Source organism: Lichtheimia ornata (genome assembly GCF_029851405.1).
Source record: "Lichtheimia ornata isolate CBS 291.66 chromosome Unknown scaffold00021, whole genome shotgun sequence".
Taxonomy (NCBI): Eukaryota; Fungi; Mucoromycota; class Mucoromycetes; order Mucorales; family Lichtheimiaceae; genus Lichtheimia; species Lichtheimia ornata.
This window is the reverse complement of record NW_026695341.1, coordinates 111023-126023: the sequence shown is the minus strand read 5'-3', so window position 1 is coordinate 126023 and position 15001 is coordinate 111023. Positions and strand designations below refer to the sequence as shown.

The window sequence follows — 15001 nt, the reverse complement described above, 5'->3', positions numbered from 1 at the left end:
CGTCTTTATGTTTTACATATGCTGTAAGCGTGATGCTATATGAAAGGTGGTATTTGTTCATTGTCAATCGTCATTGTCAATCGCCTCGCCCATATTCGAGACAAAGATACAGAAGGACTTGTTTGTGTAACAAAGCGCGAGGCAGATCTTGAAGAGTCAACCCCATTGGCGGAGAGTGCATAATGGATCCTCCCCTATAATAAGGCCCGCCTATGATAGCCTGGATGGCAAGTCAACCATCGTACGGTCAATAGAGAAAAATGATCAACGCATACAAATGTATTGTGTGTGAAAGGATGTGAGTGGCAATGATGTTGATGGTCTTCAATGTTCGTTCCTAATCACGCAAAGAAGGTTGTATGTATATAAGATGAAAAGTGCACTTATGATAACGTATACTGTAAATTGTTATAGGTAAGCGTGCTAGGCTCTTTTTGTGCTGTAAGAAAAGTCGTCCATATTTTGGTTGACGACAGCAGAGAAGGGACATCCACAGGCAGGCTTGGGACTTCTGTTGTCGTCATTACAAAGATGGTGCTTTCGAATGCGTTGATCTTTCCGGCAGGTTGATCGTGACATGTTTGATTATGCAATCATGAAATGTTAGTAACAGCAATGCTCTTCTTATCGGTGTATGTATGCAAGAGACTCTTTTTATTTGTCAAGGACGTCGAGTATACTACTAGAAATAATGATTCGGATTGAGATGAATGATGAAAAAAGGGTTGATGCTTGGGGACCTGGTAGTGAGGCAATGGTTGCTGTTGGATTATCACTACTATCATGTAAAGTGTAAAATGACACATGCCCTTTTGCTATGCGTAATGGTTATTGGATTTATTAGATGTACTATTACGTATCGATGATGAAGATGGAGATGATGGGTGTGGATGGTGTATGGGATGAATGAATGAGCTCATGGTAATATCATTGTGGGATTTGACTTGGCGTCCAGTGTAGGCAGCTAAAAAACTGGATGATGGTATGCTACTCATGTCGAACTTGAAGTGATGGGATGTCATGCAAAGCCAAGCTAAAGATGGCATATAATGAACAACACCTTTCCACAAAGCCAATTACCACGCCACTTGAAATCCTTTAGTCAATACGACGAACTCATCATCCCCAAAATCAAAAGGCCCAAGCATTAGGGAAAATCCAAACCTTTGTGTATGTGTTCAATGTTCAACGTATTTCGGGATCAGTGACTTGTGTATGAATCATGCTGTGTGGCGTATAGCTCATTACGGCTCAATGATGCGTGTATATATCAGCGTTGTTGGCTGCGCAACTCAGCATACTACTTTCTCACCTTTACTCACCATCAGCAAACTTGACCATGATCTCTTTACTAATCTTGCCTGATGAGTTCTCCTTGTACCAATTCGACCGAGATCACCGACCCAGTGCGACGTGGTTTGATACGTTGCCATGGTATACTATTTCCAAAACCACAGCTGAAGTGTCCGTGGTATGTCCAACCAACGCTGCAGCAAGTGTAGCTGCCGAAGCCAACAAGACCGAGGGTGGATGGCGTTGTTTCCAGGTGGATGCACAAATGGATTTTGGTCTTGTGGGTATCTTGGCAAGCATTGTTGATCCTTTGCGTGATAACAAGATTCCTGTTTTCGTTGTGAGTACCTATGATACCGATTACATCCTCGTCAAACAAGAAACATTGGAAAAGGCAATGGGAGTGCTCAACAAGGAAAAGGAGATTGTCATCAAGCCTGGTGAATCCGTTTTATCAAAGTAAATAGGTTGCATATTTGTATATTAATGAGAATAAAGTACAGCAGGAGATGATGGTGCTAATCCATAGTGCTCCTCTTCAAAAAAGACTCTTGTTCTATTACTAGTGCCTGGATCGTCGGGCACATGTTTGCATCCATCCAATATGCAGGCATCCAATTTGGCACCAGAATCGCCGCTTGTTTCGCTCACTTTTTTACAACATGGAAGAAGACAAGCTCACCACTGACCACGATAACAACATTCTTGAGCATGCTGACAACAAGGACAACGAGCAGAAGGACAAAGACACGAAGCAAGACAAGCAAGATGTCCCGATAACGGAATCGCCCTTGCAAGATGATCCCATTGCCGATTCCTTTGTGGACCTTGACATCAACAAGGACGAGTCAACCAACGCCTGGAGAGAGAGTAGCGAAGGTGCACTTGATGTTACTCCTGTTGCAGCAACAACAGCCAACAGCAATGATAATCGACCTCTTGAGTCCGGCAACGATAGCTCTTTGGATCCTTGGCAAGAAGATACCTCATTGCTCAATGGTCGTGATAGCCCGGACGAGCCTATCCCAGTGACAGTTGCACCTGTTGTACATGTGGAACATCATGATGAGCAAGAAAATTTGGATAAGGATATTTCACATACAAAGGTAAAAAGGAATGGGAATGATGATAGCAGCAGTAAAGAGATCTAACCTTGTTGAAAAACATAGGGCTTTTACAATGCAAACGACTTGAAGGAGATTGTGGATCTTGAAGTATCTGGTCAGCTACCTGATTGGCTTGTATGTGAGCACTTTACTGTGGGCCCCGGCACCTACGATATCAAGTATATGCGCAAGCTTGAGGTGGATGGTGAATTGCAACATGTCTCTCGCTATTTCACATTTGGTCACTGGTTTGATGGGTAAGTAATAGTAAAGGAGGACACTATGGGAATGAGATGCTGATAAAGATGCTTGTGGGGAAAAGGTTGCCATTGGTGAATCGATTTGATATCCACGGCCAGCGCAACAGCATCAGCTATCGTAACCGGTTGACATGCCGACGCTTGATTGATAAGATCCGAGATAACCATGGCTACTCTTCTCGTCATCCTGGTGGTCTTTTCATGACAAAAACCAATCAGACGGTGTTGACCAAGGTCGTTGGTGTCGGTGCTACTTCCAAACCTGATTATGAGCCTTGCAGTGCACGTGTGCTTCCTAGCATCCCAGGCATGGATGGTCGATTGTTCTGCCAAAATCGTGGCAAGCATGTAAGTACTTTGTTATATGTATATGGGGCAAGTTGGCTCATCGTATTGGTATAGATTCAAGAGTTGGATCCATTTGATATGCGACCTACACGCGTTGTAACATGGAATGAAGTCAACCCTGCTTTCAAGGGCTATACCTCTTGTCCCAATGGTCAATTTGATGCACGCACCGGTGAATACATCAACTTTACTATGGATGTTGGATATCAGTCTACAAAGTACAACTTCTTCACCATCAGCGATCGTAATCCAAAGGGTGCGTTGATTGGATCGGTTACTGCACCTGCTGCCTATGTCAACAGTTTCTCTATCACACCCAAGTATATCATTTTGGTAAGTTTTGTGGCGGATGGTACTTTACAAAAGGAGGGAGAAGGTAACATGCATGTTATGGTAGGCCATTTTCCCTATGCTGGCAACATCCGGTGGCATGAAATTCTCATGGAACGAGAGCATCCTTGAATCATTCACATTCAATCGTTCGCAACCAACCCTGTTTTACGTGCTATCGCGACAAAGTGGTCAGCATGTGGCTACCTATCGATCTGATGCATGCTTTGCGTAAGTGTTGAAATCATGGGATATAGATTCATCATATATACTAATATCTATAAACAGCTTCCATCATGTCAATGCATTTGAAGATGAGAATGACAACGTGTACGTGGACATTATCTGCTATCCCGATGATACCATTGCACAACAGCTTATGGTCGAAGGTCTACGAAACCCAACACAAATGAAGCCACCACGACTGGCAGCTTCTGAATTGCGACGTTATGTGCTGCACACCGTTTCGGTCACTGGCAGCCGTCATCCATCTACAGCGGGCGGTAATGGTGGAGGAGGATTATTTGGTGCTTTCCGTAAGACTACGCCAGCTACCAACTCGATTCCTGAAGCATCCTACAACAAATGGTTGCAGCCTTCACTCGAGCTTCCACAAGTCAATCCCAACTACAAGTTACATGCCCACACATTCATGTATGGCCTTGGCTTTTCAGCATCCAGCTCAATTGCGGATGGTCAAATTTGGGATACCATTATCAAAGCGGTAAGTTGACTATTATACAGGTTGCATGAAGCATGTATTGACAACTTTATCTACTAGAATATGCGTGATCGAACCATTGCAGGTGCATGGCATGAGAAAGGATGTTACCCAAGTGAAGCGGTGTTTATCCCAAGACCATCCACTGGACCTGGTGATGAAGTGGCTGAAGACGATGGTGTTCTTTTGAGTATTGTCATGGATTCGGCACGATCGACTTCGTTCTTATTAGTGTTGGATGCTGCTTCGCTTGACGTCTTGGCCAAAGCATACTTGGGAACCCTTGTTCCTCTTAGCTTTTCACGTGGATCCTACCGTTTATACACAAACCAATAAACCTATTCCTTTTATTGACAGCATGGATATACGTTTTGATGATCTTAACAATGAAAAGGAGGAGAAACAACACAATGGCCAATTAAATCTTGGAAATGGGGGGTTAAAGTAAATCGCCAGCAGGGGTCTGGGTCAATGACTCCATTTGGGTTCACCTTTAACTAGCATTTTTCGACACCTCTCTTCCCATTTTATGCATTTTCACCATCATGACCTTATACTACACGATCGTTTTTCTCATCCTAGTGGTGGAGGTAAGAGGAAAGGAAGAGAGATTATCGGAAAGCGCCATACTCACTCATGTCTTGGTTTCAAGATTGCATTCTTTCTATTGCTCATGGTAAACTATTCTTAACACAAAATTAGACTCATGGACTCACAATAGATGGTTGAGTAGACACCAATGCCGAACAATTGGCGTAAACACATGTTCATGTTCTTGTCGACTAACCCCGAGGTACAGCACATTAAATACATTCTACGCATTGTCTTTGGGTAACATGTCATACACGATCGTCAACAAACAAACATGCTAATCATCCGATTGTTACACATACGGTCATGCAGATTCATATTTGTTCTCTTTATCGGTAAGTATTATGTCGGCTGATGAAGACTTCTCGTACATGACGCGATAATGATGCAATATGGTAGATTCTATCAATCGCCTCCAAACAATCCAAAATGCTGTATTACCCACCGAGGGCGTTGATAGCACAGCGCCCATACATGATGCACGCACTGATGCTAATCTTGCTGCCAAAAAGTTTTATGCACAACGTAATATGTAAGTCTCTAAATTCTAGGCTTGTTTTATATACAATCATTCATACGGTCTATTTACAAAGGTACTTGACGGGATCTACCCTGTTTTTGACATTGTAAGTCGATAGCTTCCTCCCTCTTGCCCCATCCTTCACTAATGCAAAAGTCTTTTGAATTCAGGGTCTTGCGACATATATACAATCTAACGCTCGATGTTGTACGGCTACAAGATGAGAATGGTCGATTGGTAAGTTTCATGGAATCCTTCTTACTCTTCATAACTCCTCCAAATTAACCATTACAATACAGACCTCATCATCTACCACCACCAGCACTGAGAAGCTCCCATCACCCAAACGGCCTGTCAAGGTGAACCCATCGTCGTCGTCAACAGAGAAGACCCACGTTGAATAAAGAAAAGCTAAGCGGAGAAGCCTTGTCAGCATGTACCCATAGTCGTTGAAGCACTCTCGGTTTGCATCATTCCCTGCATTGCTCGTAAAAGGCGATGCATGCGTTTCAACTCCTTGCCAGCTATTATTTTTCGAATAAAATGAGAACGTCTGATGATGATCTTAAAGGAAACCACACATACCAGGATGTTTTTCAGGCCATTGTTTTGATACCGTAGGTAGCATCTTCATGTATATCTTGAGTAAAGCATCATGTGTCTTGCCGGATGTGTCCATTGCAGCATCGAAACTGCTCAGCATGTCATTCAAAAGATGTAAGCCGACATGGATAAAGCGGCCACTACAATATATGATTAGTACACACACATAAATACCATCCATCCATCCATGTCCCCATGTCCTCTTACCTAAGGTCTAAAGGAATAGGTCTATAAGGGGGCTTGCCAACATCCATGATGGCCCACACATCATTGAAAATAGTCTGCCCAATCTGCACAAGCAAATCCGGATGAGCCCATTCTTCTCGAGCCGACTTTGAAAGCGTAGCAAACGTGTCCTTTAGCAAGGTGATGCTCTTGATCCGTACCGTGTACCACTAAGATATCTATATGAGAAAAAGATATCCCTTGTATCGTCACTTCCATCCTAAACCCACCTCCTTGTATAAAGATTCGTAACGCAATGACATGTTGATAACGCCCATTAGACGATCTGACACCGACCACATCTCATTATTCGGCAACCTTGTTCTCGTGAAAAAGACCGATAGATCCTCTAAACCCCATCCTTAATCAGTATTCGATAGATAGAATGATTGTTGTCTTTATCCATTACCATCTTGTGTGAATCGTATCAGCAAATCAAGTGCACGTGAAAGGATAGGGAGCGGCGTCGTAGGAGAGATCAGCTTTAGGAAGGATGGCTCACGCAACAAGAAATGAAAACTACGTAAAACAATGAGCATGGACTATTCCTATACAATGATTTTGGTGTACCTTTGTATATCGGAACCGTAATAAAAGGCGTGATGATAAATATCAATAATGTGAATGATGGCCTTTTCACCCGTGTCTCGAGATACTGTAGGTTTTGATACACTTTGCAGCACGCATGGATCGACACGATTGGCAGCACACCAAGTCTTGATATCTTGATAAGATACAGTGGTCAAATCGGGTAATGTGTCGGTAGGAATGCGTTGTTGTTTGGCGTCCATGTTCAATGTTTGTAGAAAATCGTCAACGCACTGAATAAGCTTCATGTAAATAGCCTGTTGCCCGGCTAGAATACGTAAATGAGTTCCACAATAAAGACGTCCCCCCATGCCTTGCTCCTACTACTTACCACGTTGAAGATCACGAAGCATGTACTGGATCGCCTCATTATAAAACGAAACCAAGCGATGGATGGTGTAAATGGTCTGTGCGAGTACATCCAACGTCTTGTCATTCACACAAATCGAAAAATACAATGCAAGGACGCCGAATAGCTGCTGAATGACACTTTGCAAGTTGAATGGATCATGCTGTGCGATACATGAGGAGATGTCTGTTGCCAACACGGTTAATTTGCTGCTAACATCACGTCTGCTCTGATCAGGGATAAAGCGTCGTGCAAAACGGCTGCTGAGAAACGTAATGGTGGATGGTGACCAATGGGTATCGAAGGATTTGATCATAGCATGGTTCTCTCGTTCCATATCAACAAATTCTTGTGAAAGCAAACGTCTTAGGAACTAGTATGGCATTAATTAGATGAAATGCATGATGATGCTGCTGTGTGAATGTGCGTGCCAACCTACCTGATAACGCTCCCGATCTACTTCGACATCAACGTTGCTCGTGTTGATAGGAAAAGAGGATGAAGATGTGCTTCTTGGTGATTCTGGTTCCTGTGGAGCTGGTCGCTTACGATCCGATCGTTGAGGAATGACAGGTGCAGGTGTGGTGGCACGAGAAGATGATGGTGTAACAGAACGTTGACGTGGTGGTAAATTAGACCTTCGCCTACTTGAAGGGAGAGAAAACCCTGATCCACTTGGAAATGTCGATGATCCTAATCAAACAATGAGGCTTCATGTATATAAATAGCTCACAATGAAATCCTTACGCTTGTCCTTTTCTCTTCCTTTGGCTTGTAATTCAAGTCTTGCACTCAATAATTCTTGTTCCTTGTAATAAATCATTATTCATCTTGTCGATACCTCCTCTCACGCCATCTTACTTACCATGAACTGCTTGTCAGATCGGAGCACTGTCAATTCACGTGATAGGTTCTCGTTGATGAGTTGATCCTCCTTCAATCTTAATTGCAACCGTTCCACTGTGAATCGTAGACCTTCAATCTCGCGTTGTTGATGCTATAATGCGTTGCTGATAGTGTTAATGATTCGTATGAATAATAAAGGTACAAGGTATCTATACCTCTTGTAATCCACTGGATTCAACTTGGCCAAGACTACTTTGCCACTGAAGACCAGCCGTATCATCCGCCCTTAGTGAATAGCCCGTCGTTGGTAGTGTATCCGTTGTTCTTTGCGGTGGATCGCGATAGGTCACTTCGATTGTAGGTACTTCATTAGGCCGTTCTTCTTGGACATGGACTGGATCGGGTGGTTGTTGTGTGCTTAAATAGATGGATTCTTGTTTATCAATGGCGTCGAACACATTGTCGTCGAATAAAAAGTCGTCGTCTTGAAAATAGTCGAATGGCTCTTCTTGATTGTTGGCCATGGCAAGAAAAGGCCAAGTGGTGTATGTATGTGGGGGTGGTAAACACGAAAGAAAAGGACAATGGTAATGTTCCACAAAGGGCGCGTACTTCAAAAATGGGAACCACGCGCATATATCGCCAAAATCAATTTCATATGACACAATGAAAAGGGGGGGATGTATGGTTTATTGTCTAGGAAAAGAGGTATGATGATGCTGGATAGTACTATTTATGATCTAAAGATCTTGCTTGAGAATGACAAAGTTGACGCCGTCAATCTTAAGTTTGCCACTGGCACCTTCGTATCTCAATACGCCGGTTTCTTTGAATCCAAGCTTCTTGTACCATTCAATAAGACCACCTCGGGTGTCAAACACACGTAAAACAGCTGTACGTAAACCAAGCTCTCGCATGCGATTGAGAGATGCATCAAAAATAAGGCGACCAAGACCTCGGGATTGATGCGATGGACGTACAGAGAACAAGCGCACTTCGGCTTCACTTGGATCATCTTTGCTAGCTTCAATCAAAGACGTGCCAACCACCAAGGACTCAGCACCTTGCTCATCCTTTTCAAATGCATACAAGATTCGGTGAGGGTTGCCGTTGTTACGCACAATATCCTCCAATTCAGCAGCATTGATACGTGGACCATCAACAATCTCGTTTTCAGAAGTCCAGCTGGCTATTATTATATAACATCAGCATCCTGGCAAGATGATCGATCCATGTATTTCTCTGCTTTCTACCTTCAGATCGATATGCGGTGTTGATGATTTCAACGACTTCACTGGTATGTTTCAAATCATCCACAGTGGCGTCACGCACCAAAAGATTAGTGTGAACCATATTTAAAAAGGCAACAAAGGAAAAAGAAAAGGGGGGCAACAAAGAAGGAGGATGAAAAAAGACGACGACATGTATTTATACAGCAAGTATGCCGTAAGAACGGAACCAATTACAAACTATGACTGATCAACTCAGATTCTTCTTCACCACAGTGAGAGGAAGCACGGCCTCGATGACAGCAGGGTTACGGTATAAAGGACGTTCGCCGGTATCTTGGAACCCAAGTTTGGCGTACCATGCTAGTAACTCTGGTCGTTCGCCCAAAATGGACATGGATGTTACCTTGTATCCCATTTCCTTGATCTTATCTATTGTTGCCAGGAGGAGAAGTTTGCCAATGCCCTGAGATTGTCGTGCGGGGTCAACCGAAACAAGTCCAATGCCAGCTTCTTCTGAATTTATCGGTTGGATCTCTGCCGTAGCAACCACCACTTGATTTTCATCAAAGACACACAATAAGATCTTGTTTCTTACTAAATCTTCTACCTCGGCATAATTGACACGTTGCTTCATCCCAAAATGACGCACAGATGTCCACGTATCTAATCGGATCATTTTGAGTATTCGGTGTCTTGTTCAAATGGGTAAATGTATGATACGTTACTATCAGCAACAAAGGCACCATTGATAATCTCCACAATTTTGCCAACATGTTTCAAATCTTCGCTGGTAACCTGACGCACATGGAAAGGGCTGCTATTGTTATTTACGGGGACCACCATCTTTTGTTGATACACAATGCCAGGGGTGGGGGTGGTGGGGGGCGGGGAGTTGGTGGTGATTGACATTTAGAAAATGGTATTTTATAAAGGCAGTGCGTCATTATTTCCCGATATGACACAACTTAATCTTTGTCCGAACCTCGGTAATATGTTCTCTTCTCACCTTCTGCCTGTCATTGGTCCCCGGTTCCACATGGCAGATTCAGGTACATGATTCTTTTTTTTTTCAATCCCACTCTCCCGTCATTCGGAAACGATCCCGGTTGATTTATCTTTAAAGATGATTTAGATCATGCAAAAAGAGGGCAATGACTATATATTACTTAGTAGTATGATTCTATAAAAACGTCTATTTTAATGATGGATGAGAAGAACATGCATAATAATGAAAGAAGAAGAGGCAGATAGGATGAGCAATACGTAACTGAACGTCCACTAACCCCCCCCCCACCCGTCCCCGTTTCCCCTTTTATCGTCACCCGCTTCCGCGTTTTCGGGGCCCCGCTTCTGTGGGGGTGGTGGGGGGCGGGGAGTTGGTGGTGATTGACATTTAGAAAATGGTGTATTTTATAAAGGCAGTGTGTCATTATTTCCCGATATGACACAACTTAATCTTTGTCCGAACCTCGGTAATATGTTCTCTTCTCACCTTCTTGCCTGTCATTGGTCCCTGGTTCCACATGGCAGATTCAGGTACATGATTCTTTTTTTTTTCAATCCCACTCTCCCGTCATTCGGAAACGATCCCGAAGCTGATTTATCTTTAAAGATGATTTAGATCATGCAAAAAGAGGGCAATGACTATATATTACTTAGTAGTATGATTCTATAAAAACGTCTATTTTAATGATGGATGAGAAGAACATGCATAATAATGAAAGAAGAAGAGGCAGATAGGATGATGATGATGATGCTGCGGCGGTGGCGGATTACATCAGCAAAGCCTTACGAGGCAACACAGACATGATACCACCCACCAAAAGATAGCGAGTAGCAAACATGGCCACCAATGCAGTGCAATACATGGCTGGACGATAAAGAGGACCAAGCTTAACAAGGATTTTGACTAGGTAATTCCCAAATGTTAGCTGATCAATGGTAAAAAGTTGACCCATGCAAAGACCAAATAAAGATGACTCACCTGGTGGCGGTGCGAAAAGGTAGTTAAGATTAAGTCCAGACTTCAATGCACAAGCATGCAGCAATGGGGTATGGAAAAAGCCGTAAATGAAAAAGGACAACAAGGCCATGCTAGGCGATGGAGGAAGTACAGGATAACGACGGCTGTAAATCATGTAAATGGGAGCTGCCAGAATCAAGATGTGTTCTATGTCGATAAAAAGAGAGATGAGTATATACAACTATACAATGAACATCATCCTATGAGCCTTACCAGCGAAAAAGTTGAATGTCTCCAGAAAGAGACGATGATCTCTGGTGTCAGGGAATGCCAACGCAGCATAACCTCCAAATTGGGTATGGAGATAAACATTGAAGAGGACCTTGGAAATCATTTTTTCAGGGGCAGACATCACCGAGATCAATAGCAGTGCACTCATATGACAAGGCTGCAACATGAAAAGACCATGGCCACGAATCAACTTGTGAGCAAGCGTGATACCAAGAGAACCAACAAGGGATCCAAGAACAGCCTTCTCGGTCCAACTAGCAGGCAATGGAGGCACAAAGCTCGACAAGAGCTTATAGTTGAGTGTGCCTGGACCAAGAGCCTTGGTGAAGAAATAGGATGCCGCACAGCCAAATGCAGATGCAAGGAATACCAATTCGAGACCATGTTGTCTAGGATGGACGTACCTATCAAACAGTACAAAAAGGTTAGCTTTGGGAATGAATACAACGCTTTCCCCTCCATTGTCCCCCATTGACTTTACCATGATCCCTTGATCGATTGACTCCAGTCGGTGTCGATTGGCAGTTCACCAGCTACTTTGCGTACCATACGCTCGAGGCGGCTAACGACAGGTTCCCAAGTATCGCGAAGAAGGCTGAAGACGGCCATATCCAAGGTGCGGAGGGGGAGGTTGTTGTTTATGTGGAGAAAAAAGTAGTAATTAGTTGATCCTAAAGTGGTGCCTCAAGAAGTGGGGCTCTTTTTCACACTCCTCCTATAGCTTAATTTATTGTCCGTGCTTTCGCTCATTTGATCATCGTCCAACATCAATCCCAAACATGTGCCGTGCTCGTGCCATTTGAAACAAAGAAAATTTTCATTGGGGGTCATGATTGGATAATAAAACATCCGTGTTAATGATGCATCATAAAGAAGTGTAAGGGGGGACGGCCATCCATGTTGTCACATGAAACTTTATTGATGAGAGATTTCAATAACCTTATTACGTTTCAGATTGAATTTGACAGCTCGCCTGGGAGGTGTAGGAGGTGGTGACGGTTCCTTATTGCGTGACGTAGGGCGTTCCATCATTTTACGCCGTGCAATAGTCCTTGCATCTCTTGCCTCACGTTCTTCACGAACACGCCACATTTTGATCTGTTGAGCTCGCATGTTTTCACGACGTCTTCGTTCTTGTGCTGTAATACGTACAGGTGCTTCATCTTCTTCATCTTCATTGCCGTGCTTCGTGTGATCCTTATTCCCACTCTTTTTATGTGCTCCATGATGGATCCTTAAAGGAGGACTGGTAGGTATAGGCTTTTTGGGCATAGGTACATCCGCCTCACGCACCTTGGTAGCAATCGATTTGGGTGATGGCGATGATGACCGATTCACACTCGTTGTCTTGTTACGAACAGGAGCTGTAGATGGCTTTGGTGATGCAGATCTAGGGCGTGGTGTTTGTTGTTGCCCGTCATGCTTCCGCTTATGCAGCGTCGTGGTCGTGGTGGCTGCTGCAGTAGTAGCGGGTGCACGACGTGTTGTAATAGCTTCAGGAGATTTAGCTGTTGGCATGGAATTGGATTTACGTATGGGGATACGACTTGAAGAAGAAGATGATCGAGAAGGAGGTGTACTCAAATGAGGCGTGGGTATCGCCGGCTCTAGTGTTGTTGATGCATGAATGTTGTCTTTGGGTTCATCCACAGCTGCTGGTGCTGTTGCTGTTGTTGCCGTTGCTAGGTGACGATTTCCATCACTACCATCATCTTCATCATCCTTCTTGGTAACGATGTCGCTGCTCTCACTGAGGTGGCTGTTACAACATGCTTCATTATTATTATTGCTGTCATTCGAATCCCGAGCTAGGGTCATTGTGTTGGGCGATGGTGGTGTGTCATTGTTATTAATTGAAGTGTCTTTTGCTGGTGGTATTGATTGTTGTGGTGCGGATAATGATGTTGATGTTGAAGTTGATGCGGGTATCGATGCATTGGCCTTTCTTAGCAATCGTGCTTGGGTAGCGCGTGATATTTTCGGCATGTCAAGTGATGATAATGATGATGATGCAAGAAAGATTGTCGAATAATAGATTCCACAAGCTGTGGCTGTCCTGGCTACTGGGAGGCGAACGTCCACAGATCGTGTGAAAGTGATGGGAAAATAGACTTGAATTAACGGCTGCTTTATGACTCGGGTGCTGGCTGTAGTAGTGGTAGTAGAAGAAGAAGAAGTAGATGGTGTACTGTCCGTTGTAACAGCAATCGCATCGTCAAGACTGGATTCGATCGCTGTAGACATTTACCAGTTTCTCTACTCGCTGTGCTTTAGTAATTGTCAATTGAATAAAGGAGAGGGGATGGCAAAAGAGGAGTGGGAAGCGAAAGCCATGGGGTATGTGTGTGTGTGCGTGATGACTCCCTTCCCCCCACCACCACGTCCGTGCCTACTTCCATAAGGAGATATGTACCATACGATGCACTACTATACTCGATGGCGTTGCCTGATCGGTACTGTCGACAATCGCAATCGAAGAAAAACGTTGGTTGCTAGTTGTCCACCACGGTTGCTGTCTGCTGGATGAAAGAGAAAGCGGCACCTATAAAACCAGCAGTAGGGCTGCTTCTTCATGTACAACCTACCTCCGCTTTGCAGGGAAAGGCGTTTGCCACAAGTCACATGCCATTCTAGTCTCTGATGATGATGATACGTCTGCTGGTCATTCTAATGACACATACTCTACTTTTAGAAGTCCATACATACCATTGACCCTGTTGCCATCCAAGGCATTACTACACAACGTAGCTAGGAAACATGCAATGATGATCGAGATCCAAGTCTTCAGCTTGTCGTTAACCAAGAGAATGACATTTATCTGATTCAACTGGTAGGATGTTGTCCCCAACTTCGAATACCATCTTTACCCATGAATTCGTGCTGTTGTACACGAAAAAAAAGGCAATTGAAGAAGGTTTTACGTATGATGGATTGCATTAGTAGTAGTTCTTGGATGATGACGAGCAACCTGTTGGTGACGCATCATCCCTCTTATTCATGCAACTGGTTTATTATTAGAGGGATATAGTAGTCAAGGTGATCCTTGCTAGGCAATGAGGAGTAATGGAAACCGATCTTTGTTGTTCATGTAATAAAGATTGTCGTCGTGCTGATATGAGATGTTCATGGTGGCCGTAAGTGCTACGAGCTATGTGCTACAAATAGTACCATTGTTTACTATCATCATTCCTAGTTACAACCAAGACAATATGATCGGCATCCTAGTAATAGTTACATGCATCCGTGTGGTGGAAAGCTGACATGATTTAATATTCCTTTATCGACCAGTATTACATTTGTCATGATACTCAACGCATTGCCCCGTGATCTAGTTATCTATGGAGCAGTGTTATCGCCATGCTGTATAACGGTATAACCAATTGGATGATATGATCTTGGTGACACTGCCATTGGGAAAAAATGTGGTGCAACAGCAGATCAAGGCTCTGAAATCGGCCGATGAAGCGGTTACTTTTCAGTCCAGGTTCCATTTTGACTCCGAGTTGGTTCCCGGTGATCTGTGTCATGCTGTGGGCTAATCAAAATGTATCAAATAGCCACCATGGGAACGGTGGGATAGCAACAAGATCTTACCCGATGAATCATATCCATGATTTCTTGAAAGAGAGCCATTGTATGCTAAGCATAAGGCAAAAGTCATTGCACATGTTTTAGTTTTTATTGTACCACCATTGACGACGAATGTGGACAGGTACAACACCTTAAAATACACTC

General features: G+C 43.6%; 8 protein-coding genes across 8 annotated transcripts; 3 read left to right on the top strand and 5 right to left on the bottom strand.

Annotated features, from left to right (window-relative positions):
* Positions 1-1339: 1339 nt before the first annotated feature.
* Positions 1340-1756, top strand: O0I10_005289 (uncharacterized protein; the record flags this gene model as incomplete). The annotated part of the gene is made up of 1 exon (XM_058485334.1): positions 1340-1756. The coding sequence occupies one exon, from the start codon at positions 1340-1342 to the stop codon at positions 1754-1756; it is 417 nt and encodes a 138-aa protein (XP_058343820.1).
* A 199-nt stretch (positions 1757-1955) lies between these two features.
* O0I10_005288 (uncharacterized protein) lies at positions 1956-4394 on the top strand (the record flags this gene model as incomplete). Its single annotated transcript, XM_058485333.1, has 7 exons — positions 1956-2399; positions 2463-2656; positions 2722-3007; positions 3062-3340; positions 3405-3568; positions 3626-4061; positions 4119-4394. The coding sequence occupies 7 exons, from the start codon at positions 1956-1958 to the stop codon at positions 4392-4394; spliced, it is 2079 nt and encodes a 692-aa protein (XP_058343819.1).
* Positions 4395-4603: 209 nt separating this feature from the next.
* Positions 4604-5573, top strand: O0I10_005287 (uncharacterized protein; the record flags this gene model as incomplete). Its single annotated transcript, XM_058485332.1, has 8 exons — positions 4604-4648; positions 4711-4734; positions 4792-4889; positions 4962-4984; positions 5049-5181; positions 5243-5275; positions 5340-5406; positions 5469-5573. 8 exons carry the CDS (start codon positions 4604-4606, stop codon positions 5571-5573), a joined length of 528 nt encoding a protein of 175 aa, XP_058343818.1.
* Positions 5574-5598: 25 nt separating this feature from the next.
* On the bottom strand, positions 5599-8304 carry O0I10_005286 (uncharacterized protein; the record flags this gene model as incomplete). The annotated part of the gene is made up of 11 exons (XM_058485331.1): positions 5599-5693; positions 5755-5912; positions 5980-6167; positions 6228-6346; positions 6407-6516; positions 6568-6853; positions 6917-7307; positions 7374-7627; positions 7682-7742; positions 7800-7931; positions 7996-8304. 11 exons carry the CDS (start codon positions 8302-8304, stop codon positions 5599-5601), a joined length of 2103 nt encoding a protein of 700 aa, XP_058343817.1.
* A 216-nt stretch (positions 8305-8520) lies between these two features.
* O0I10_005285 (uncharacterized protein) lies at positions 8521-9133 on the bottom strand (the record flags this gene model as incomplete). Its single annotated transcript, XM_058485330.1, has 2 exons — positions 8521-8969; positions 9034-9133. 2 exons carry the CDS (start codon positions 9131-9133, stop codon positions 8521-8523), a joined length of 549 nt encoding a protein of 182 aa, XP_058343816.1.
* A 126-nt stretch (positions 9134-9259) lies between these two features.
* On the bottom strand, positions 9260-9855 carry O0I10_005284 (uncharacterized protein; the record flags this gene model as incomplete). Its single annotated transcript, XM_058485329.1, has 2 exons — positions 9260-9675; positions 9738-9855. 2 exons carry the CDS (start codon positions 9853-9855, stop codon positions 9260-9262), a joined length of 534 nt encoding a protein of 177 aa, XP_058343815.1.
* A 929-nt stretch (positions 9856-10784) lies between these two features.
* Positions 10785-11875, bottom strand: O0I10_005283 (uncharacterized protein; the record flags this gene model as incomplete). Its single annotated transcript, XM_058485328.1, has 4 exons — positions 10785-10921; positions 10997-11182; positions 11249-11670; positions 11748-11875. 4 exons carry the CDS (start codon positions 11873-11875, stop codon positions 10785-10787), a joined length of 873 nt encoding a protein of 290 aa, XP_058343814.1.
* A 306-nt stretch (positions 11876-12181) lies between these two features.
* O0I10_005282 (uncharacterized protein) lies at positions 12182-13510 on the bottom strand (the record flags this gene model as incomplete). Its single annotated transcript, XM_058485327.1, has 1 exon — positions 12182-13510. The coding sequence occupies one exon, from the start codon at positions 13508-13510 to the stop codon at positions 12182-12184; it is 1329 nt and encodes a 442-aa protein (XP_058343813.1).
* Between the last annotated feature and the right edge of the window lie 1491 nt (positions 13511-15001).